The sequence below is a fragment of the Cryptomeria japonica genome, chromosome 4 (assembly GCF_030272615.1).
Source record: "Cryptomeria japonica chromosome 4, Sugi_1.0, whole genome shotgun sequence".
In the NCBI taxonomy this organism is placed as follows: Eukaryota; Viridiplantae; Streptophyta; class Pinopsida; order Cupressales; family Cupressaceae; genus Cryptomeria; species Cryptomeria japonica.
Window position 1 is genome coordinate 444146148 of NC_081408.1, and position 25941 is coordinate 444172088.

General features: G+C 37.7%; 1 protein-coding gene across 3 annotated transcripts in view; it reads right to left on the minus strand.

Annotated features, from left to right (window-relative positions):
• The window catches only part of LOC131033733 (uncharacterized), a 210990-nt gene that overhangs the window by 46073 nt on the left and 138976 nt on the right, over positions 1–25941 (minus strand). For all 3 annotated transcript variants that reach the window (XM_057965005.2, XM_057965004.2, XM_057965006.2), the window contains one exon: positions 24457–24525. In XM_057965005.2, the coding sequence (XP_057820988.1) occupies positions 24457–24525 (69 nt within the window). The remainder of the gene's footprint in view (positions 1–24456; positions 24526–25941) is intronic.

Below are 25941 nucleotides of genomic sequence, written 5' to 3' on the forward strand. Positions count from 1 at the left end.
TGGAGACTTGGCACAATGGTATTCCAAGTTTAATCAGAATGGTGTAACAAAAGCATGAGATGATATTTGTGGAACCAAGCTACATATGAGATATGATATTCCATGATATTCCTACTACTCCTTGCATCACTACTAGTTATCTCAATGGTTAGACACTAGTTATGTAAAGAATTTGATATCATGAATTCATGAACAATGTTGAATTTGCATTAGATATATATTATTGCAAAGATGATTACAAAACCATGGCATTACCTTTTGGGAAGATAATTCATTATGATAATCTTTGGTTTATTCTGCTCACCCACTTGAGGAGGATATTGAATGAGAAACTTGTCCGTATTTTTGCTTTCACAAAAATAGACAGCCCCTTTAAATTTTTTGTTAAAAAAAGAAAATTTTACTCTAAGGCATGCTTCCCGAGGGAAAATTTTGCTTCGCCCTTGGACTGGCTTAATCCTCAGTCCATCCTTGATCCACGTTTCAAATTTCATTGCATTTTGAGTTCGTTTGCTATGTTTTTTCTTCAATTTTGGGTTTTTTCTTCCTGACTGCAAGTGGGAAATTTTCCTTTGATTGTAAGTTTTATTTTTCTCTTGTTTTAGTGTTGTAGGGAAATTTTAAAACAATTACAAGTGCACTTTGTTTAAAACTTGTCACTTGTAGCTTACTTTTTATTTCCCCCTTGCTTTTTATGTCTTTTAAGTTGTTGTATGAACTTTTTGGACAAATTACAAGTGAATTTAAAATTATAAATTTAAAAAGAACTTGTAATTTCTTTCAAAAGTTCCTATTTTAGTGATTTTGAGATGTAATAGGGATTTTATTTCCCTATTACATGTTTTAATGTTTTTGGTCACTTGTAAAGGGATTTTATTTCCCTATTACAAGTCTTTTTGTCAAAGTCATTTTAAACTTGTAAAGGGGATTTTATTTCCCTATTACAAGTTATTTTGACATGTCTTCTTGTTCTTTTCTCTCACAAACCCGATTTTGCCTTATGAGTTGAAAAATTAAACAAATTAAAACTTGTAAAAGGGCTTTTAAAACCTGATTACATGTCTTTGCAAGCATTTTAAACTTGTAGACTTCTTCCAAGAACCTGACTTGGTTTTTCTCCAACGAGTTCGAATTTTGGAGGAATTTCAAACCGATTTTTGTGGGAGAATGCATTGAATGAAGGAGGCGTGGTGATTCTTATCCCTCTTTTGCTGGTTTATGGGCCACGTATTTCCCTTTTTGCAAGGCATTTTTGCTGGTTTTGGAGCCACGTTTTTGGCATTCTTGGAGCCGTTTTTGCAACATAAATGGAGGCGTTTTGGTCTCTTTAACCTAAACGATTCACCTCCTTGCTTCAACACGTGGGTCTACTAGGCGATTTGACTCATTCCTCCTCCTTGGATGTTGTTTTTGGTGTTGTTAGTTGAAATCCGAATTTATTAAAACGTGGCAAGGGTTTCAACGTTTTGGTTTTGCCTTCAATTTAAGGAGCTGATTGTTTCTCTCAAAGTTATCTCATCTCTTTGAAGGGCATCTTGATCAAGCAAGGTATGTTTTGTTTTCAGTTTTGTCTTTATTTTATTTTGTTGTTTTAAAATTCATTGATTGATCATGATAGTTGTTTGTTTTGTTCTTGTTTCATTTGGGGTTTGAGAGAGATCTTCCCATTCTACCCAAGTTTTGAATGCAATTTAAGGATTGCATTGTCTTTCCCCTTCCATTTCTCCTTTCTATTTGCATTCGGGTTTTTAAAATTTGATTGCAAGTAAGATGAAAAAGTGAGTTTTTTCCCCTTTGGCTGAAAAGACTTCATCATCTTTTGCCAAAAAGTTCAAGTTTCAAAGTTGTAAAAGGCTTGTCTTTTCAATTTCGGGTTTTAAAGACCTGATTACAAGTGAAGGTTTTTCCCACTCCCTTGAGGTTAAAATGAAGATGATCTTCCAAAATCCATTCCATATTCATTAACCTTGTTCACACATTCAATTCCCATTGTCTTTTCCATGTTAAAATTCCATTTTTCACACATTCTTCCATTTTTCTTATTACAAGTATACTTGCATTCGGGTTTTAAAAACCGATTGCGAATATCTTCTACCCCACTTGCATACTTGTAATACACCTCTTAAGATCCGAAATTGACCAAAAGCCAAGTTTCAAATGTTTCTATGTATTCGCCATTTTCCTCTCAAGAGGGATAGAGTTTTCCCCATTGAAAAGAAGAAATATGTTTCATTCGGCTGATCTCGATGTTGCTTTGACACTTCTAGATCTTTGTCACAGTGCGCCAAGCTCTTGTTCAATGACTGATTTATCGTCATCTTCCTCTCAAAAGAAGATGAAATATAAATATGATAAGTACCAAAATGAGATCTCTCCATCCCAAGTTTCCACTCCCATGGAGCACATCAAAGATACAGAAATAGGGCATGTTGACATGTCAGAGTTCGTTAAACGGGTGGAGGATCCCAAGGATAGCAATATGCAGCACCGGTTGGACAGACACATCCACCATGTTTCTTCCTTTCCAGTGGCTGCCCTAGAACCTGAGTTTGTTCTTGCTTGTGCCAATCATTTTGACAAAGAGACAAGAACTAGCAAGAATGATAATGGGGAAGTGATAATCTGTCTTGATGCGGACACTATTGAGAAGGTTTTCAGAATACCACTAGCACCTGTGTACATAGAAATCTCCAGAGAAAGTGCAACTGAGTACTATGTTTCAAGAGAAAAAGATTGCAAATGCCATATCAATAGATGGATCAGTGAGCCACAGGCTGCTTTTACACGATGGGCTAAGTTGTACCATTGTGATTTCAAGTGGGAAATCAAAGACACAATCACTCTTCTCAACAGGATGATGGGTTTGGAACATTCCAATATTTTTGAACCATGAATGTATAAGTTCATCATGCTCATAAGGCAGTCTCAACACATATCTTGGGGCGAGATCATCAGTGGTACCCTCTGCGAACAACTTGCAGCAGTTCCTTCCATTATGACGTTCTACATGAACTAATATTTAGTGTATATAGTAGCATCACACAGACATTTCCTTGGTCTTTCTACCAAGGGTGATCACTCGCTTTTACCCGTGTGGGACTACAATGACCAATTGCCTTTAAGACCCAGCAGATTGCACTACAGGAGGGTCCAAGACGCCTTCTTTGGTCATTATATGTGTCTGTTTGACAAGACATTGAAAACAAAAGTGTCAGATGCCGAATGGGAGAAGGTGAATGAATATGGTTGCTTATTCCTTCAATTTCCAACTTTCACTTACATGAGAGTTGGATGTTATAGCGGCCAACCATATATGCTTTCTAGATATCCAACTGATAAGATCATTCTCATGGAGTTGGGAAGACAGATCATGGTTGTTCATGCACATCAATCTGTTAAGAATAAGGTTGGAATGGGAATTTCTACAAATAACCCATTGAAAATTGGCCATTATTCCCTCATTACATCCACCAAAGCCAAGGCCATGGAGATCGAAATGCAGGAAATAATGCTCAAAAGATTCAAGCCAAGAGTAGGTTTTGATTACTGAAGCATGAAAGAGAAGATCAAAAAGTCATTCACGCATGTACATCGAATAGAAGACATCTGGGTTGATTCCATACAGAAAAGGAGGTTCGTAAGATGGATTATTGCAAACCCACTCTTGAGCAGATTGTTGATCTAAACTTGGTGAACAAACCTGAAGGAATGATTGATGATGGAGAGATACTTGATCCTGAATATGTTGAAAAGAGAGTTGATGAAGCACCACTTCCATCAATTCAATGGTCACATAAAGAATGTACTTCCATTCTTGATAGATTTCAGCCTATCTTAGCTAACACCAATACTTGGCTCAAGGGCAACGGTGTTAGACTCATCAAGATCAATATTGGAAAAGAAGATGATTCTACAGGACCTGTCGGACTTAAGTCTAAAATCAAAATAGACAACAAGGAAGGTGCATCATCTTCAAGCACGAGAATCAAGTTGAGAGTTAGTAGAGCAATGGTACTTCCTCTTGAAGAAGTGATAGTTCGAGGGAAAGAAAAGCCTCAGCTTCATATTCATGTAATTGATGCTGAAGATCCTGAGGAGGAACTACAATCAGATAGTGCTCCCGAGTCACCCATTTCGGAGTCACCTCATGAAGTTCCCTCTTAGATTCCTTTAGAATTACCTATGTCTTCTCTTGACGCGAATGTGGATGCTTTTTCCACTGTTCATATTGTTCTTGTTTCAGCGGGTGAATCTCCTCAGAGAGTCATTCCGATTTCAGCAACAAAGCCATCTCTTGATCATCCTCAAGAGAATTTCATGAATATCTTTGAGGATAATCCTGTGTATGCCCCTTTGTCAGAGATTGATACTTCTGCTTCTAGTTTTGATGAGTTCATGATGCAGTCATCAGGTCCTTTGGTTAATGAGCAGTCTATAGTTGTTGTTCAAACAATAACTTCTCCCAAGATGACGACTGTCGTTCAAACAGAAACTGCTTCTCCCTCACTTTCAGCTATTGCTCAAGGAGAATTGATGGCTTTACCTCCATGGCTTAGTTCTTTTACTCCTAAAAGAAAGAAGCAAGAAATCTCTCCTGACATCTTTGATTTCCAGCATCTCAAGCAATCAAAACCCAAGGTTGCCAAAAGAACTAAGACGATTTCAAGGGTAACAGTTGATAGTAATAGAATGAAGGTGGCTGAAATTGTTGAGCCAATTGTAGACAAACCACAGGAAGAGATGCAAGCTGCTGATTACAGGATCACGAGGGTGGAGTTGGGCAAACAAACACATGAAGTGGTCAAGCATGATGCTCAACATTCTGAAGCCTCATTGGTGCAACAGTATGATGAACTTCTAGTGAAGAAGGATAAGCTAGAAGAAGAAAATGTGCAACTTGTTGCAGTAATTCAAAAGATCAAGTTTTCTAATGAAGGGGACAATCCTTCAACTTCGTCAAATCCAAAAGAATCAGTCCAAGGAGTTGAAAGAGCTGCTCAAAAGGTACAAGTGCTGGATTCTTGGGTAAATCAGCTTCATGATTTATGTACCCAAGTGTTGAAAGATGTGTTCCAAATGATGGTCAAGGTGGAGACCATTGAAGAAAAATTGAACCAAGCTTCTGAGGTTTTCAAACAGAACCTGGAAAGAGTTGAAGGAAATTTGATAGTTTGGCACAAGATGCCTCAAGAAAAGTTAAATGTTCTTCAAGAACATGACATTATTCCTTCCAGAGTCATGTATTCAGAATTTGAGGAACTCTTGGAGAACAAAGTCCTTGTTCTCAAGTCACTCATTGAGGATATTGATGATGCCATGAAATTATGCACTGAAGTGTTGCAAGATGTTGTTTCTTGTTGTGAGAAAGCCTCTTGTAATATTATGGATCGAAATGGAGAATTGTTGCCAAAAGAAGAAGTTCTCTCAGATATGCAGATGAAGATTCACCATGAATGGAGGAATGAACAATTTTCAGCTGTATCGATCCAAGCTTTCGTGAAATGCCAAATCTTCTTGCAGTAAATTCAGTCTTCTCTTGAGAAGAACAGCATTACAATCCTTCGTTGCAGCGATGTTATTGTGAAAACCATGATCGTTGCGAAGAATACTCATGAACCGAATCCTAATGAACTGCAAATGATCATCTAGAAGTTCGAAGGGTGCATGTTTTCCTGATGAACTGCAAATGATCATCCAAAAGTTCGAAGGGTTCATGGCCAAACATGCTATAACATAAGTGTTTTTCAACACTTAGTTGTAATTTCAAATTTGTAATTTCAGTATTGTAGTTTACTTTTTGACAAGCTTAATTGTAAAAGCAATTTTGTAAATTGCAAGTTAAGTCATTACTTGCGTTTTTGTAATTACAAGTAGGTTGATTGCAAGTCAATTTAGAATAGGACTTGTAATTTTGAATAAGTCTTAGTTAGTAGTTGAATAGGTCATGCTGGTTGAGAGAATTTCTCAAGTTAGTTGAGATCCTCCCACCTTTTTCTCAGGACTCCTCTCCTATAAATACTTAAGAGGGTCTTTTGTAAAATCTATCTTTTGGAAAGCAAGCAAGTAAACTCTGCTAAATTTACAACAAGAAAGACTTTGTGCTTTTTATGTGTAAATTGAAGTTGAAAGAAATAGAAGAAGATTGCTCAAGGATTGAGACTTTGTGCTAAATATTTTGAGTTTGTGTTCATATTATCTTTCTTGCTAGTGTTTCTATAAGAGCTTAATCAAATTTAATTTGCAGACTTTGTGTTGCAAGTATTGGAGATTAATATCTGTTAAAGTAGATTTTCTATTGAGAAAAGTTGTAGAACTTTGTGTCTCCACTTATTCTTGAGAGAAAGTAGAAGTAGATTTTGTTATAAGGAATAGTTGGGAGACTTTGAGCTCACACTAGTTCTTGTTGTTTTATGTAGAGAAGAATAAGATATTTCAGACTTTGTGCTGCCATACTTTGTTCTTGTTATCATTAATATAGAAAAGGGTAGATAGGATTTCACATATTCAAGACTTTGAGCTTGATATTGTTGTCCCGTCCCGAAGGAAGTGACGGAAGTCTTTGTGCTTTCAGGAAACTTCATTTCCTTTCTCTCACTTTGTTTTATAAGTTGTTGCTGCTGTTATTTTCAATTGCTATCACTTTTCTGTGAAGAGAAAATGACAGTTTTTCTTGAAGGAAAAAAAAAAAACTGTTGTCTCGTCCATTTTTAGTTTAAGAATAGTTTATAGATAGGAGGAGCCTTCCCTTAATTAGGAGAGTATCATACTCACACGCTGTGGCTGAAACCACAATTTTGTACATCCCCCAAGTGTACAAAATTTTCAACCAACAAAACTCATGGTTTATAATTCCCAATTTGTTGTTCTCTATTCATTATTAACAGATAAACAAATATTCCCTTCGCAAGCTAGGCAGAGTTTCAACAATATGCAAGGAATTGTGGGAGATTCTTCAGTCGAGGTTCAATTGTTTCTAACTTCCACATTGGTGATTAATGGTTTTTGCAATCATTTCATGTTGCTAATTTTCATATTTTCAGATGTTACATTGATGATTGCAGTTGATCGCATGAATTCGTGTGCATGGGATTGCCATTGTAGCACTTGGAAGTTGAGTATTAATGAGGTGTTATCAAATTATGATAGTGAAAGCGTGTCCAAGATAGCTATAAATTTAATTTTCATTTTTAACACTACTATCATCATTTATATCAGTCGCTTGAAAGGGGTGTGTATTAGAATATTTAATTATATTTACTCAACTATGTTTAGTTGTTCTATTAATGGTCATTTAGTTCTTTAGCTTAATTATTGCTTCTTTTATTAGAAGGCATAGTTAGCTTGTTAGCGTTTTTTCTTTTTAGCTTTTTAGCTTCAGTTAAATGGTTTGTTCTTTTTAGAACACTGCCTTGTAATCTCTATTTAAGGAGCCTTCATCTCCTTTGTTAATACATCAATTATTTGAGCAATTAATTTTTCATGGTATCAGACCATGGATAAAACTTTTGAAATTTTTATAATTCTAAAAAAATTCTTTCAAAAAGTTTTTTTTAGGCAAATTATTTTTCAAGTTTTATCAAAAAGAATTTTGTGGAATTTCTAGGCAAAATTTTCTGCACATTTTCGAGGGTTTCCTAGCTGTGTTTTCTTTGAATTTTCGGCCGCACATTTTCTATGTTCTGACGATGCACGTTTTTCTCCACGTGACTTTCAGCGACAACTTTTTATGCTAGCTACGTGACGTTTATTTTCTACGGCTTGTAATTTTTGTCTATTTTTTCGGTGTGCCATGATTCTAGCCATGCGTTTTTTGAGCTTTTTGTGGCCTATGTGATGGATTTCTGATGGCCTGTGGTTTTGGCACGTCACAGCAACAACAAATTTTTTTTCGATCTTGCAATTTTTTGTTTGCAATTTTCACAATTTTCAAAACCCGCGTTTTTGCAGTAGAGGCGGCATTTTTTTTTTGCCCCAGATTTTTTGCAACAGACTATTATTTTTGGCAGCTAGGGTTTCTAGTGACACCAAGAAAAAAAAATTCTGACATTATTTTTTTCTGCAGATTTTTTTCTCTAATATTTTCAAAAAAAAAATACAAGTTTCAAATTTGCAGGGAAATTTTATTTTCTGAAGGTTTTCGGAAATTTTTTTGGGTTTTCTAGAATTTCACACCTTGGATTCCATGCCCAAATTTGTGCTGAGTATTTTTGTTGTGATTTTAAATTATATTCTTATGTCTCATTTTCTGTGCTTTCACCAAGATAACCTATTCAACCTAGGTTTTTTTGGTGGCATCTTTGGCCAACATCATGGTGGAACACAGTCAAAAGTTCAACGGCTAGAACTACAATACCTGGAAGTAGAGGATGCTCTCAATTTTTTAGTATTGTTGCCTTGATCAGATTGTTCTGGGTATGACTTCTCATCCTACAGTGGCAATTGAAGACCAAGACAAACATGATGTGCGAAATCGGGAGGCTATCATGCTCATCAAGTTGTTAGTCACAGATGATCAACTCCATTAGGTGTCGTCTAGCAAAACAGCTAAAGAGATCTAGGATCTTTTGAAGGGTCTTCATGAAACATCCGACAAGAGTCCAGCTCTCTTTCTAAAGAATATGTTGTTTTCTATCATGATGGATGAGAAGACATCTATCTAGGCACATCTTATGAAGATCAAGGACATCTGTGACCAGTTGGAGGCTATAGGTCGAACCATGGAGGAAGAGTATATGGTAGTGATCACGCTGAAAAGCCTGCCTCGATCCTATGAGTATTTCATTGACACACTCAATATCTCTTCTACTAGTGTTGATCTGAAGTTTCCTAATCTCTGCAACAAGCTTCTACAACAAGATAGATGGAAGCAATAGTTTGGTAGTAACAGTGACAAGGTCAGTGCGGAACGAGTGTTTACTACTAAGGACAAAAACAAAGGCGAGTCCACTCGGCAGAAAGAACAATGTGACCCTGAGGAGGGGTTCATGAAAAAATTTGCATGCCACTATTATGGTGGACCTAGGCATATCCACAGGTTTTGCAGAAAGAGGTTGGCAGATCAGAACTCCAACCTCTAAATGACCATTAATAGAACAACTAAACATAGTTGACTAAATATAATTAAATATTCTAATAGCCTCCCTTAATAGTCATTGTATCAACTAACTACCCTGTTGGTTGAATATTTTGTACACTTGGGGAAATATACAAAATTGTGGTTTCAACCACAATGTGTGAGTAAAACTCTCCTAATTAAGGGAAGGGTCCCCCTATCTATCTAATACTAAAACTAAAATAGGATGGAACAACAGTCTTTTTTCTTTTTTCAAGAAAGCCAATATCCTTTTCTCTTCACAGAAAAGTGATAGCAATTTAACATAAAACAACAATAACAACTTTTTGAAATGAAATGAGAAAAAGGAAATGAAGTTTCCTGTAAGTTCAAAGACTTTCGTCACTTCCTTCAGGACGGGACAGCAATATCAAGCTCAAAGTCTTGACTATGTGAAGTCCTACCTACTCTTTTCTATTCTAATGACGTCAAGAACAAATTATGACAGCACAAACTCTGAAATAACTTATTTCTTTCTACACAAGACAACAAGAACTAGTGTGAGCTCAAAGTTTCACAGCTATTTCTTATTATAAAATCTAATTCTAATCTCTCTCTCAAGAATGAGTGTAAGCACAAAGTCTTACAACTTTTCTCAATAGAACTTCTATTTTAGCTAAATTAATTTCCAATACTTGCAGCACAAAGTCTGCAAATCAAATTTGATTAAGCCCTTTAAGAAACACTTGCAAGAAAGGTAATGTTGAACATAAACTCAAGAATATAGCACAAAGTCTCAATACTTGAGTAATTTTATTCTATTCCTTTCAATTCTTTAATTTACACATAAAAGCTCAAAGTCTTCTTTGCTGCAAATTTGGCAGAGTTTTTGCTTGCTTTCCAAAAGATAAAAAATACAATAGACCCCCCCTCAAGTATTTATAGGAGAGGAGTCATGAGAAAAAGCTGGGAGGATCCTAACTAACTTGAGAAATTCTTTCAACCACCAAGACTTATTCAATAACTAACTATGACTTATTCAAAGTTACAAGTCCTATTCTAAATTGACTTGTTACTCGTCTACTTGTAATTACAAAAGTGCAAGTAATGACTTGACTTGCAATTTACAAAATGTTTTTACAAGTAAACATGTCAAAAGAAAAACTACAACTAAGAGATTACAATTCTGAAAAATGCAACTAAGTGTTGAAAAACACTTAAGTTGCAGCATGTGAAGACATGAATCCTTCGAACTTCTGGATGATCATTCGTAGCTCAGCAGGATTCGGCTCGTAGGTGTTCTTGGCAACAATCATGGTCTTCACAATGGTATCATGGCATTGAAGAAGCATAGAGTTGTTCTTCTCCAAAGTGGACTAGATTTCATGCAAGAAGATTTGATGTTTCATCAAAACTTGAATTGAGGCAGCTGAAAATTGTTCACTCCTCTACTCATTATGAATCTTCATCTGTAGATCTACGAGCACTTCTTCTTCTGGTATCAACTCCCCATTCTGACCCATGATATTGCAAGAGGCCTTCTCACAGTGAGAAACAACACCTTGGAATACTTCAAATCGCAACCTCATTGCGTCATCAATCTCTTCAATGAGGGATTTGAGAACAAGGGCTTTGTTCTCTAGAATCTCTTCAAATTCCAAATCCATGACCCTGGAAGGAATAATGGCATGCTCCTCAAGAACACTCAACTGTTGTCGAGGCATCTTGTGCCAAACCGTCAAGCTACCTTCAACCCTTTCCAAGTTCTATTTGAAAGTCTCGGAGGTATGATTCAGTTTTTCTTCAATGGTTTCCAACTTAACCATCATTTGGAATATGTCTTTTAGCACTTGCGCACACAGATCATGAAGTTGATCCACCCAAGAGTCCAACGCTTGTACCTTTTGAGCAGCTCTTTCAACTCCCCGAATTGATTCTTGTGAACTGGAAGAACTTGAAGGATTACTCCCTTCACCAGCAGGTTTTGTGATTTTGTGAATAGCTGCAACAAGTTGCCTATTCTCCTCTTCTAGCTTGTCTTTCTTCGCTAGAAGTTCATCATACCACTGTACTAGTGAAGCTACGAATTGTTGGGCATCATGCTTGACCACTTCATACGTTTGTTTACCCAATTCTATCCTTGTAACCCTGTAATCAGCAGCTTGCATTTCCTCACGTGGCTTATCTGCAAAAGGCTCAACAATTTCAGCCACCTTCATCTTATTACCATCAACTGTTACCCTTGAGATTGCCTTGGCTTTTTTAGCAACCTTGGGCCTAGATTGCTTAAGTTGCTGATAATCAAAGGCATCAGGAGAAATTTCCTACTTCTTCCTCTTGGGAGTGAAAGAACTAATCCATGGAGGTAAAATGACGAGTTCTCCTCTAGTTGCTACCGAAGGCAAAGGAGAAGCAGTTTCTGTTTGAACAACTGTGGTCACCCTGGGAGAAGTATCTATCTAGATGGCAACCATGGTTTGCTCAGTAACCAAAAGGCATGAAGATTGTCTCATAAACTCTTCAAAGCCGGAAGTAGAGGTATCAATCTCTGACAAATGAATGCATGCAGGAGTATCCTCGAAGATTTCCACCAAACTCTCTTGTTGATGATCAAGAGGTGGCTCAACTGCTATAATAGGAACGACATTCTGAGGAGACTCATCCACCACTGTGTCAGGAGGAGATAGAGGCAGCTCCATGGAAACTGAGGAAGGAATCTCATGAGGTGACTCCGAAGCCAGTGACTTAGGAGCATCATCTGATTGTTGTCCTTCCTCCGGATCATCAGGATCAATCACATGAATGTGAATCTGGGACTTTTCTTTTCCACGAACTATCGCCTCCTTAGCAGGAAGCACTATTGCCCGACTAACCCGCAAATTTGATCCTAGTGCCTAAAGATGATGCACCTTCCTTGTTGTCGATCTGAATCTCAGACTTGCGTCCAAGAGGCCCCATAGAGTCATCTTCTTTTCCAACCTTGATCTTGATGAATCTAACACCATTACCTATGAGCCAAGTGTTGGTGTTAGCTAGGATAGGCTGAAATCTTTCAAGAATGGAAATGCATTCTTTATGTGACCATTGGATTAAAGGAAGTGGATCTTCTTCAACCCTCCGTGAGACATACTCTGGATCAAGCACATTCCCATCATCAATCATCCCTTGCGGAATGTCCACCAGGTTCAAATCAATAACTTGCTCAAGGGTGAGCCTGCAGTAGTCCATCTTGAGAAACTCCATTTCTGTACGGAGATCCACTCCGATATCCTCAATGTGATGCACATGTATGAAGGACTTTTTGATCTTTTCCTTCATACCTCAGTAGTCAAAATCTACCCTTGACTTAAACCTTTTGAGTTTAATCTCCTGCATCTCAGTCTCCATAGCTTTGGCTTTGGTGGATGTGATAAGGGAGTATTGGCCAATCTTCAATGGGTTGGTTGTAGAAATCCCCATCCCAACCTTATGTTTGACAGAATGATGTGCATGAACAGCCATGATTTGTCTTCCCAACAACATAAGAATAAACTTATCAGTCGAGTATCTAGGAAGCATGTATGGCTGCCCACTGTAGCATCCGACTCTTATATAAGTGAAAGTCGGGAATTGAAGGAACAAGCAACCATACTCATTCACTCTTTCCCATGCTTCATCTGACAACCTTTTGTTCTTTAGAGTCTTCTCAAACTGGCACATAAAGTAACCAAAGAATGCATCTTTAACCCTCCTAAAATGTAATCTGTTGGGTCTTAAGGGCAGTTGATCATAGTATTCCCATAGGTATAAGCGAGCGATCACCCTTGGTGGAAAGACTAGAGAAATGTCTGAGCGATGCTGCCAGATACACTAAATATGAGTTCATGTAGAATGTCATGGTAGTAGGGACTGCTGCAAGTTGTTCACACAAAGCGTCATTGATAATCTCTCCCCATGATATATGATGGGACTACCTTATGAACATGATAAACTGATACATCCAGGGCTCAAAAACATTAGAGTGCTCAAGACCCATCATCCTGCTGAGGAGAGTAATGATATCTCCAATTTTCCACTTGAAATCACAACGGTACAACTTAGCCCACCTTGTGAAAGCGGCTCTTGGCTCATGAATCCATCTATTAATATGGCGTTTGCAGTCCTTTTCCCTCTTGACATAGTACTCAGCTACACTATCCTTTGAAATCTCCATATACATAGGTGTTGATGGTATTCTGAAGACTTTCTCAATAGTATCTGCATCAAGGCGGATTATTGCCTCACCATCATCATTTCTAATGGTTCTCGTCTCCTTGTCGAAAGTGGTGAGCGCAAGCGAGAACAAATTCAGGTTCTAGGGCAACCATTGGAAAAGAAGATGCATGATGAATGTGGCTGTCCAACAACCCCTGCATATTACTATCCTGTGGATCCTCCACCCTTTTAATGAATTCTGACATGTCAACATGCCCTATCTCCGTATCCTTGATATGATCCAAAGGAGAGGAAACTTGTGAAGGAGAAACTTCATTCTGGTACTTGTCATATTTATACTTCATCTTCTTTGGAATGGAAGATGATGGTAAATCTGACATTGAAGAACAAGCTGGTATGCTCCGATGAAGACTTAAAAGTGTTAAAGCAACATCAAGGTCAGCTGCAACTAACATTTTTTTCTTCTTCAAATGGGAAGAACTCCAACCCTTGCACTTCACAACTTTGTGAGAGAAAGATGGGAAATGAATGGGAATGTTTGAAACTTGACTTTGACCAATTTTGGATCTTGGGGACCGTTTTACAAGTATACAAGTGGGGAAGGGCAAACAAGCAATCGGATTTTTGAAACCCGAATGCAAGTATACTTGTAAAACGGAAAATGGAGAAATGAGTGAAAAATGAAATTTTGACATGTGGGAAATGGCGTGAATGGAATGTACGGATAAAGACAATGAGTATGAACAAAAATGGAAGGATTTTGGGAATGTCATCTTCAAGAAAATGGGAAGAACTTTCAACATGTAATCCAGTTCTAAAAACCCGATTTTGAAAGAACGGGTATTTTTCCACTTAGAAAATTGGAATTTTACCAAAAGATGATTAAAATATTCTAATCACATGGGAAGATTGATTATTTTCATCCTACTTGTAATCGGGATTTAAAATCCCGAATACAAGTTAAGAGGTAAAATGGGGAAGATCAATGCAATTTACAAATTGCTTTGTAAAGGGGAAAATCTCTCTCACAAAAAATGATTTTAGGGCAAAATCAACATATATACAAATTTACAACTAGAAGGATCAAATAAGAAGAGAAAATAAACAAAGCAAGAAAGCAAAAATCAAAAGAAAACTTACCTTGCTTGTCCAAGATGCCTCTCCACGAGATGAAACAATCTTTGAATGGAGAAAGCAATCCTTTAAATAGAAATAAACTCCAAAACCCTTGCCACGTTTTTTCAAACTCGGATTTGAAGAATAACAGCAAAAACGTGTTTCAAAATGCAAGAAGAATGGGTCAAATCTCTATCCAAACCCCACGCCTAGGAGAGAAAGCAAAAACGATTTAGGAAAGTGTTAAAATCGTGACAAATTTCAAGGAAAATCATGGCATTAATAAACACGTTTTTTGCTGATTATAAATCATAAAAATCTAGCGATTTGAACCTCCAAATGGCATGGGACGTGTTTACAAATGCATGAAAATAGGAGACAATCCAAAATGCCTCTTACCTCCTAAAATTCCTCCACAAAATTTGCTTGAAAGCTTCAACAAATTGCACCTTCCTTGGCTGGTCGGGTTCTTGGAGAAATGCAACAAGTTTCAATTTGCATGTAATAATGAAAATCAGGTTTCTTTCTTCATATTACAAGTTTAAAATGTCACGTTTCATTGCACAAGGCAAAATCGGGTTTTTGTGAGAGAAATACAAGTTATAATAACTTGTAAGAGGAAAATAAAATCCCCTCAACAAGTTTTAATAACTTGACTTTAAAAAAAAACTTGTAATGGGGAAAATAAATTCCCTTTACATGTGACTTGAAAAACAACTTAAAAATAAAACTTGTAGTAGGGAAATAAAATCCCTATTACAAGTAAAAGTGATTTTATAAAACTTGTAATGGAGGAGAAAAACCCCTACCATAACTTAAAATCACTTAAGTGAAACTTTTTAAAAGAATTACAAGTTTTATTTAAACTTTATAATTTAAAGTTCACTTGTAATATGTCTAAAAAGTTCCTACAATGACTTAAAAGACAAATAGCAACAAGGGGGAAATAAAAAGTAAGTTACAATTTCTAATTTCATAAAGTGCACTTGTAATTCACTAAAAATTTCCCTACAAAGACTAAAACAAACGAAAACATTAAAACTTGCAACTTAAGGAAAATTTCCCACTTGCAATCAGGGACAAAAAAACCCAAAATTGAAGGAAAGACATAGCAAACGGACCCAGAATGCGATGAAATTTGAAACGTGGTTCGAGGATGGACTAAGGATTAGGCCAATCTAAAAGTTAAGGCGAAATTCTGCCTCGGGAAGCATTCCATAGAATAATTTTTTTCTTTTTTGACAAATTTTTTATGTAATGGTCCATCATTTTTTAAAACAAAAAATGAGGACAACATACCTGTTGGTGTCTGTTTTATCATCTACCAAACATTAGAATAGGATACTCGAAGGTATTCTATCCTCTCCTGAAGAATCACTACTAATTGCAAGGTCTATATGTGCGAACAAGCGACTTTAGTGGAATAGCTTCTTAGGTAGTGTATGCTGAAAATTCCAAGGGGGACTTACGTTTAACAACTGTCTTGAACTGCTGAACTTAGATGGATTTAACAATTTTAGGCTCTTCCTTTTTTGGGGGGGGGGGGGGGGGATTTTCTAGGATTTAGACTTTCAAAAAAAAGGAGAAAAGAGATAGGGTTAAGAAGGTTAATCTAATCCTATGAACTCTGGAAACATCAATTGGATGCTCTTGAGAAACCAAACCTTGCTTCGCCACACTAGGGACAACTACACAAAGCCGATGCAATCTTCAATGGGTTGTGCTTATGATCGAGATGTTGGGATGCACAGGGGATGGACTCAAACTAACTTTGCATAGTAAAATGGAAATCATCCATTTACCAAAAGTATGAGTGGAGATACACCATCAATTGACACTTATCAAATCCTTCATTCAAATTAACAAGGAAAGCAAATCTAAATTAACTTTAACTAAGTGTTGAAGAAATTGAAACCATGCAAATCATTCAAACAATAGGGATTAAAAAACAAGCACACATGCAATATATTATCTGGAAATGACCTTACGCAACAATACATCAAAAACTTCACACTCTCCAAATGAGAGGAGGCAACCTTATATAGTTTTTCAAAATAAATGAACAGCCGAGATCAAACAGTGATCAAGGGCCAAGATTGAAATATATAAACCCTAATTAGGGTTTCCCAAAACACTATCAGCTTGAATGAATAAGAAAGTGACATGTGGCACAACTGCTAATCTCACTGAGGTGAGCGTCCACTTTCCTCTTTCGCGGATTCGATGTACCTGGACACAATAAGCTTGACCTCCTCCATGATGACACTTGGCAAACTGCCAATCTGGAAGTCGATGATGTCCACATCATCAGTACATGTGGCGAGGATGCTTTCCCACTCAACCGCCTGGGCAAGAAAATTTTCATCGATGAAGAGAAAGTTTGCAATCCTCGAGAGATCGTCTTTGTCAATCATCCCTGAATCCTTGAAGAAGCTTGACCGAATCCTGGCTCTCAGGTTTTCTGCCTGCAAATGCTTCTCCCTTATATTTTCTTTCTTCCAGACCTTAGATGCTACATGAAATACCTTGCTCAAGATCTCCCTGACACTTTCCTCTGTCTCAAAACACTTGGTCTCAGATTTCTTCAAAACCTCAATCCGAGTGACCAAGGCATAGTACCATGTGCTGAAGTCGTACCTATCTCCGGCCTGTATGATACCTGCATCCACTAGGCTTCTTTTCGACAAGCTTCAGATAACCTTCAGATGCGGGAGTATTTCATCCTGAATTTCCTCCACATCCTCCCAATTAATAGCTAGAACCTGGATATGATTGATTAGCGAAGAGGTCGACTCATGTGCTGACACTAAATTTTCTACCAATATGTCAGCACGCGCTGAAGCGTCTGAAATCCACTCCTTGGCTTGTGTGAACGATCCCTTCATGTCCTCATAATCCTTCATCAATTCCTGTTGAAGAGACTGTGGAGGGGTAACCGGGATCTCATGGTTAAGTGGTCTGGTAAGATGGAGAACATACTTTCTCCACTGCTGGTTTTCTTCTTCAACCTTTTTCCTCTTTTCTTTCTCATGGGCCAAACAGGGCTTCAAAGCATTACAAGAGTCATCGAAATACAGGACCTCTGGGTCCTGGGTGGGCTTACCCAGCTCTATGGTGGTAATCTTGTAATCATCTGCGGCGACATTGTCCCTAGTTTTTCCTTCTCTAGGCACCGCTATCTGGACTGTCCTGAATCCTACACTGTCTCGCTGAATCAGAGAAAACTTTCTAGCGGGCTTGGGTGGTTCAACTATAATTGGCTCATTCACCTTCTCCAGGAATGCTGTTGTGATTTCTTCGGAATAGGCCTCCTTGGGGACCTTAGCCTTTATTCTTTCCCTTAGCCAATCCGGGATAGTTGACTGCTCTACAGTATTCTGGTCAAATCCATCATCTGTCCCTCCTGGGTTTACAACTATGCGATCTAAGAAGACTACGAGAGATGTAGGCGTTTCAGTTTGCTCTTTGTCCGGACTTTGGACAACTTCCTTCATTACTTCCTCAACTGAAGGAGAAGGCATTCTCTCTTCATCATTAACCATGCAGATGTTCATCTCCTGTTCCTCAACTGCATTCTGATCAGGTACGATAGAAGCGGCACTTAGGATGGATTGGCCTTCGTTGGACTCCCTTCTTTCCCCTACAATCTTCTTTCTTGTGACTTTTACGGAGCTCCCAACAAACTCCTTCCTCTTTCAAGACCCAACACTGTCTAGATTCCGGGCATTACTTGCGGAAGTACAAGGATTGGAGGGCAAAGAATCATCCACTCCCATCAATTCGTAAGTCAAGGTTACACCTTTGGATTTTAATTGCTTTGTCCTTTCAGATGTCCACCACCTGGAATACTCAACCACTATCCTCATGAGGTCGGCTAGATCTGACTTTTCTCCCTCCGTCCAATCTATCAAAACCAGTGGTTCATTCTTCATTTTTTCGAAGCCCGGCTACTGAAGCTCAAGGCTATCCTCTACTTGGTCAGCTACTCTGAATACCTCTTTTGCTCTTACCATGTTCAAAGGAATTCTCGACCAAAATCTCTTCCTAACTTCGAAACTATCGACTGCGTTAGCCCAATAATCTTCTAGATTAGGCCTGTGCTCAAATGTCCTTCCTTCGACCTTCTTTATTCGGTGGAATGGATCGAAATTCCTTCTTGCCTTGTACTGATAAAAGGGATAGCAAGCCAGCGCCTTCTCAGCAATTGCAGCAGCTTGTGACGATGGACATGTCTCCAGCCGATTACCAATTGTAAGAGAGGAAGTCCCTACCTTCTTTTGTTTATCCCTTTGAATCACCATATATTCCTCCAATTGCCTTACAACCTCAAGCAACACCACTCGGTTGCTAGGGTAAGCTAGAAGCTTGTATGGAGGCCCAGAGAATCCCTGAATTCTAAGGTAAGTGAACTTTGGATATTGGATATACCAATACCCAAATGGATTGATGAAGTTCATAGACTCTTGAAAGAGTCTCTAGTGTAGTCCACCTTGTAGTGTCCGCGTAAGGTGCATGAGGAAGGTATCATTCACTCTTTTAAAACGGAATTTTTCTTCCATGTGGAGCTGGGGATAGCAATCATAGACTAGGAACTGGTTCTCTTTGTTCCCTACTTCTCCTCTGCAAGTAAGGCCTCTGTATCTGTAGGTCTTGGCTAAGGAATAAAACAGGTACGAACTCATGAAGAAGGTTCTATTCGCCTCTAGGTTCCTCAACTAGATGTCTAGGTTGTCGCTAATCATCCTGGCCCAGTCTATCATTTTTACTCCATTCATTATTTCATTAATGAAATAATACATCCAGGGTTCGAATGGGGCATCTTGAGGATTTCCCATTATTCTGTTGAGTAGAAGGATCATGTCCCCAATGTCCTCCTTGAAGTACGCCCTCACCAGGCTCTTCCTTTGAAGTTTGGAGGCGCCCTTCCTTGGCTTGTCCAGCCAGGAATGGTTGACTATGGCATCATATTCCTCCAAGTGGTCCTGATACATGCTATCAGCTTTGTCCTTCGTTACATACACCGTGTTGTGATACTCTGGGATCCAGAAGGCCTCTCTGATAGCCTCATCACTGATGTTCGCCAGCACCCTTCCATCAGGTGCAACAATATCTTTACTGGTGGGGTTCTAATGTTTAGCACATTCAACTACTAACTCATTGCATTGCATGGTGGGGAGAAAGCCAGCAGCATGCACGATGCCACTCTTAATCATCTTTCGTGCGATGGTGGTAGGTACAAGGTTATCCAGACCAAACATTCGCTTCTTAAATTCCTTCAGATTGATGTGTCTGAGGTTGGTGTCACCAATATTTTTCCATTTTGAAGTCATCCTTGACTCCGGAGGGGCGTCTTTATCCACTTGGAATTTCATCGTGCCTAGGATCTGCAAACAGACAATGAAGCTGGAAGTTAGAAATTAATTTATAAATTGACAAAAGGGGGCTACGAAATGGCTGTGTTTTGAAAATTCCATTTTATTCTCATACTTAGCCATAAAAACTGAAATTTCATTTTGAACAAAAAAACCCTTCAATCTCAAGGATGGTGGTGATCGTAAATTAACACCAAGTGTTATAACTTCAAAAACTTCCTTATACTTAGTCAAAAAATGATTTTCCTCCCAAAAAAAATCGAATAAATCTACTAAGCATCATCCCTCAAACTCTGAAAAATACTCAGAAAATATATAAATCTGCACCATGAATTCAATTTCACCTTCGAATAGATGGAAGTAAGCCTGGAAATTTCTCAAAAAAAATACTCAGAAAAATCAGGAAGGATTCAACAATTCTTCCTTATACTGGTTGTCTTTTCTTAAAATCTGTGAAACTTCTGCCAAAAAAGCTTGGTAAATAGTAAGCAATGTCGAAATTCCTTCAGATGAACTCCAATCTGAAAATACCTTACTATGCTCTCCTTAATAACTTCGAACTTCTTAGTGTAGAAATGAAGTTACAGGGAAGTATTTGTAAATAAAGTTGAATCTTCAATTAGAAATACTTAAAATCGTCCAACTCATGTTTCCAATTTTAACTTCACTCTTTAGGAAAGTGTTGTCATCTTTCCAAGTTCGCAGAAAATATCTTCCAAAAGTTTCCAATTTGGCTACAAGTTCGAAATCTTCGGCAATCTTCCAATATTCCCTTTCAAAAAAAACTTTCTATCTTGGTCTTTAAGTTCGAAATCTTAAGCCATCTTCCAATATTCCCTTCCAACGAAAAACTTTCTATCTTGGTCTTTAAGTTCGAATTGCTTCAAAGATTTTGATGACATCACTCCAAACTTGTTGACTTTGTTTGACCTTCATGTTTGAGCGGACTTTTGGAGACTTCCCAAGGTATGGCGGAGTTTGAAGGACACCAAGGGCAGACTTTTTGAAAATCTCTTACAACCTTGGGCGGAGTTTTATCTTCCTCTTCATCATGGCGGGTTTTGATGGTATCTCTTCCATCTTCTTTACCAATTTGGGCGGACTTCTATGGCCTCTCTTCATGGCCTTTCCAACATGCATGGCGGATTTTCTTGACCATCTCTTACAACCTTTTTAAGGCCTAGGGTGGAGATTTGAGCAGGTCTTCAACATCACACTTAGCACCTTGGGCGGAGTTTTATCTTCCTCTATCTCCTTGTTTGCTAAGGTGGACTTACCTCCAACACCAAGGGCTACTAAGGCATGGCAGACTTTTGGTGGGCCTACCCTAAGCACGACGGACCTTTTGAACATTTCCTAGGGCGCAGTTTCATGAAGGCTCCTACATAGGGCGGACTTTGTTGTTACCTCCACCAAGGCGGACTTTGAAGGCTTGGCAACTTGCTTGGAGGGTGGAGTTTGAAGGCATCACCTTCAACATGCATGGCGGACCTTTGAAGCGACCCCAAGGAGAGCGGACTTTGGAGGGTCTTCAAGACATGGCGGGTTTTGGAAGACTCTCCCTTGGGCGGTCTTTGGTGATGATTCAACCAAGGCGGAGTTTAGAGGTGGCACCAAGGAGGGTGGAGTTTTGAGCTCCCTCTTCTTAGTCTCCTTAACCTATGGCAGACTCTTGAAGGCTCTCCCCTTGAGCGGACTTTGATGAGTACTCAACCAAGGCGAAGTTTCAACTTCCTTCTCCAAGGGCGGAGTTTAGTGTTACCTCCACCAAGGTGGACTTTTGTCCCAGCTCCTCAAGCATGGTGGAGTTTTGTGAAGGCTCCTACATGGCGGACTTCTCTCACTCTACAAGGCATGGCGGAGTTTTGAAGGCTCTCCCTTGGTGTCCCTTCCATCTTGGGCGGACTTTTGGCCTACCTCCTCAAGCATGGCGGACTTTAGGAAGCACTCCATCCCATCCTCTTCAAAGCGGACTTTTATGACTCCTTTCATGGCGGACCTTTGAAGCACCTCCAGCATAGCGAATCTTGGTCATCCCTCCAACATGGCGAATCTTTGCTTGGGCAGACTTTCTACACACCTGTCATGACACTCAAACTTATCCATTAGCCATACTTAGAAAAAAAATTGGAAAATTTCAAAATTTCACATTTTGACCAAATTTATTGAGATTAACTTGAAATTTGAAATCCATACTTAGGCAAACCATCTGAAGCAGTACGATCCCTAAATGTAGGGAACTGGCTTTTTAGGTCAAAACTTGGAAATTTTAGGTCCCGGTCGAAGCAGGTGAGTGGGATTGGTGCAAACCCTAGATTCCTATTCTGAAAAAGCAAAAGTAGACATCCCTAATAAATAGGGAAGACTTTATAAAAATAGCCATACCGGGGATCAGGCTAAAAATGCCAAAAACGAAACTTCCTAAAAAATAGGAAAAATCAAAAAGCAAACTTTCTAAAAATAGAAAGTTGTCCAAATTCATCGAGATCAATTGCGATCTTCGTCCTTTGACCTTTCTAAGCACTCTGACTGTGTCCTGACTCTAGAATCACTTGGTTTGCAAAAACTAACTTTCAATCCTTAAGGCTTGAACTACTCAAAACTAGGCAAGGCTTGGTAAAACTGAAGCGGAAGGCCATAGGACACTAACAAAAACCCTAGAAAGCAGGAAAAGAGAGGGTCCCCATTTGCAATGGGGCGATGTGTGAAAAAGGTCACAACAATACCCTATAGAAGACACTGCAAGTCTTTTGATCACAAATGCAAAGAACACTACTACTACAAAGAGCCTCCCAGAATCTGAAAAGTGTTAATGACCAAGATTACTAGAATCCATCTAACCTGATGTTAGGTAACCAAACTGAAACTTGAAACCATGATTTTGAGGAAAGATCGGCAAACCCTCCAAAACTGAAGTTACAAATCATCATTTTTTGTGGAAAAAATGGTAAAAACCCTAAACAAGAACAAAACCTTGAAATGATTTTTGAGGAAAACATCAAACAAAACCCACCAAAAAAAACTTCGCGTGGCAAAACACTAAACATCACGTGGCAAAACATTACTCCTTGATTTTTTAACGAAAAATCAAGCAAAATCCTCCCATGATTTTTTATAGAGACAAATCTGAAAACCCATCTGATGACAAAATTTGCTTATCAAAAAGAATAGAAGGTTGGCTCCTTCTCTTCAAATTGCTCTGCAACATGAGCCTACTCCTACTAACAGTGTGTGATTGTTAGTGGTAATTTGATGAGAAATGTTCTCTCGTCTAGCCTCAGTGTGTATGGTGATATGAAAATTTGGGTTCCAAGAATATAAAGGATTGGTGGAATTGTGGCATGATGTAGCAAATTTGCAATAGATGATTGTATCATAGTGGAGCAATGAAATCATGGTAAAGGAATATTCTTTAGATTGATTTAGGATCTTGGAATCACATTGAGTTTTATCCGAGATCAATCAATGGTACCAACAGTTGATTTGGCATTTCTTGAGGACAGACAATTTTTAGGGAGGGAGGACTATAATGTCCCTTTTTTGCCTGACCCTAAAAAATAATTAAAATTAAGCTGTCAAAGATAACTTTTTATTTTACTCTTAAAGATGACTATTTTAGTTATTCATAAAGGTCAAGATAAAGTGTTATATGGTGACTTCGGCTAGGGGCCAAAAAGTAAATTAATATTAAGTCACTTTAATGGAGCAAAAGAATTATTATTTAAAAGTTATTTTCGGGAAATTTCCGCTTAAGGTTATAAAAGGGGGCTGAGGAGAACAAAAGGGATTCATTCTGAAGATTTACATTTTCATTCTGATATTTGTGCCTAGGGCTAGAAACTACTAGTGGGACAAAAACCCATGGTCACCTAATGGACGAAAACCCGAAAGGTTAAAGTTGAGGATGAAAACCCTCTACTTTTATCAGAGCATTTCCATCTAGGGATCAACAAAGTGCTGAAGGTTTTGGAATTTGGAGACAAAAACCCTCAAATTCATGATGGAGTTCAATTCAAGAAATGGGGAGTTAGGTTCATAATGATAAATCTATTCTAGGTGTACCAAATAATAGTTTGCAAATTTATTGAGATTGAAGGATCGAAGTCATTTCTCTATTTCATTTTGTTGCTTCATCTAAGGAAAGACTTAATAATTAGGAATGAAAGATTTTATTTTATTAGTAATACAGATTTGCAGTGTTATTATCATGGATATGAATTATCAAAATGCTTAATAATAGTTAATATTCCAAAATAATGTCTCTAGAACTTGTGTATTGTTTCTTGTTTATATATATTCCCCCTTCCCTCCCACTTCTTCCACAAAAAATTGTGTCATCCACAAAACGTAGGCAAAAGTTATCCTTAATTGGAAACCATCCCCCTCCTTCCATTTCTTCCCTTCGCATCCACAACTAAAAACTATGGTACATAGTAGGGCAAAGTTCATTTCCCTTGGTAAGCATGATACATAATTAGAACTGATATTTTGTGTTCAAATTCAATATGTTATGCAATTTTCATAGATGTAACATGCAATCTTATTGTGGAGATTGAGAATATAAATTCTAAAATTGATTTATGAGGAAATCCATTCATCTATAGTATAAAGGATCAAGGAGATATATTCAAAACATTTCTAGCTAGAAAACATGTAGAAAATGGGTATGGATTGCCGTCTATAAATTAAATCAAGACATTATGCAATTCAATTTTTCTATACCTTTAATAAGATGGGAACCAGAACATAGAAACAGAATAATGCAACAGCATAGCCAATAAATGGCAAGACCTGCATCAAAAAAGAATTGTCAGATTTCTCAAAAGGTTCATTGTTAGAAATATCACAAATATGTATGCTCTACATTCCAAATAATTGTAGAAACTTTAGGCCATGGTAAAATTGTACACAAAATAAACAACCAAAATTACTAATTGTCCACTTTTATATTCTTCATACTTTATAACATTGACAGATGCGATTTTTTATTTTCTATTGATTTCAAACTATTGTCTTTTTACGTTTTATTATTGTGATGATATTGATGTTAAGTCCAAATTGAAATTATATCTATTCATCAAATACATTGACTTCAAATAGAAACCAATGACAGAATAAAGGCTCGACAAAGACGACATATACCTTGCAGATTATTTAACCATTATGGCTTCCAAAATATCCTAAATTTCTTGTATGTAGAATACTTTGAGAATTTTTTGAAAGTTTTAAAATCTAATGGATGGACTGCCCCCATCATGGTTTGGTTTGATAATTGTAAATTCATCACCAAATACTTCATGAAATGAAATAATGTATGTTTAGACAAAGGTATTAGTGTTTATAATGTTGTAATGACTTATACATAATTTTTTCTAATAACATAATTAACTTACACAATATAAGTTGAAACAGATTTAACTCCCTCCTCCATTGATAAATAAGGGTGGAAACACATTCTTTGTGTGACCATTTCCCCATTTTTCTTTCAACAACATTTAGCATCAAAAATCTCAAAACCCTTTCAGGGTTGCAAACATTAAAAAAATCAAGTTGAACTGTGTTGATGTGTGTTTTAGGCACATAACATTCAAAATAAAATACCAAAGCACTTTACCCTCTCTTGAACAAAATCACCTCAGATGCTGAGGGTAAGATCAACTAAAATGATTCCAAGGTTTCTACATGTCAAGTCTTGACGAGTGGGTAACTCAATGGTCGATGTGAATTGTTGTTTCCACTTTGGGACTTACACAATTGTTTGAATCAACTTCATTTATCATGATATGGAATGGGTGTGCTAATAACTTAGGATATGGCAATGTAGTTTTGGACTCAATTCTAACAAGACTTACTAAAAAATGGCACAAGGGAATAGGGTTCAGGAAATCTGTTTTAAGCCTAGGAATGTAGGAAATGATGAACAAATTTAGTGGAATCAAACTAGGTAGGGTTTCACCATCAAGTCGAACTGATTTTGACACGAGCTTAATGCAATCATCTAAGGTATACTTATAGATTTTCAAATTATCACCATCAAACATTGACACCACCCAAGTTGATGCATATCAATGGGTGCATAATAAATGAAGTTAAACTTGCATAAATTTTCAGTTGACCACGCATGGCACACTTACAATCAGCAAGAGGCTAGTGGTATGGATTAAGGATTCCACACTAATATATTCAACAAATCTTTCACTCAATCTA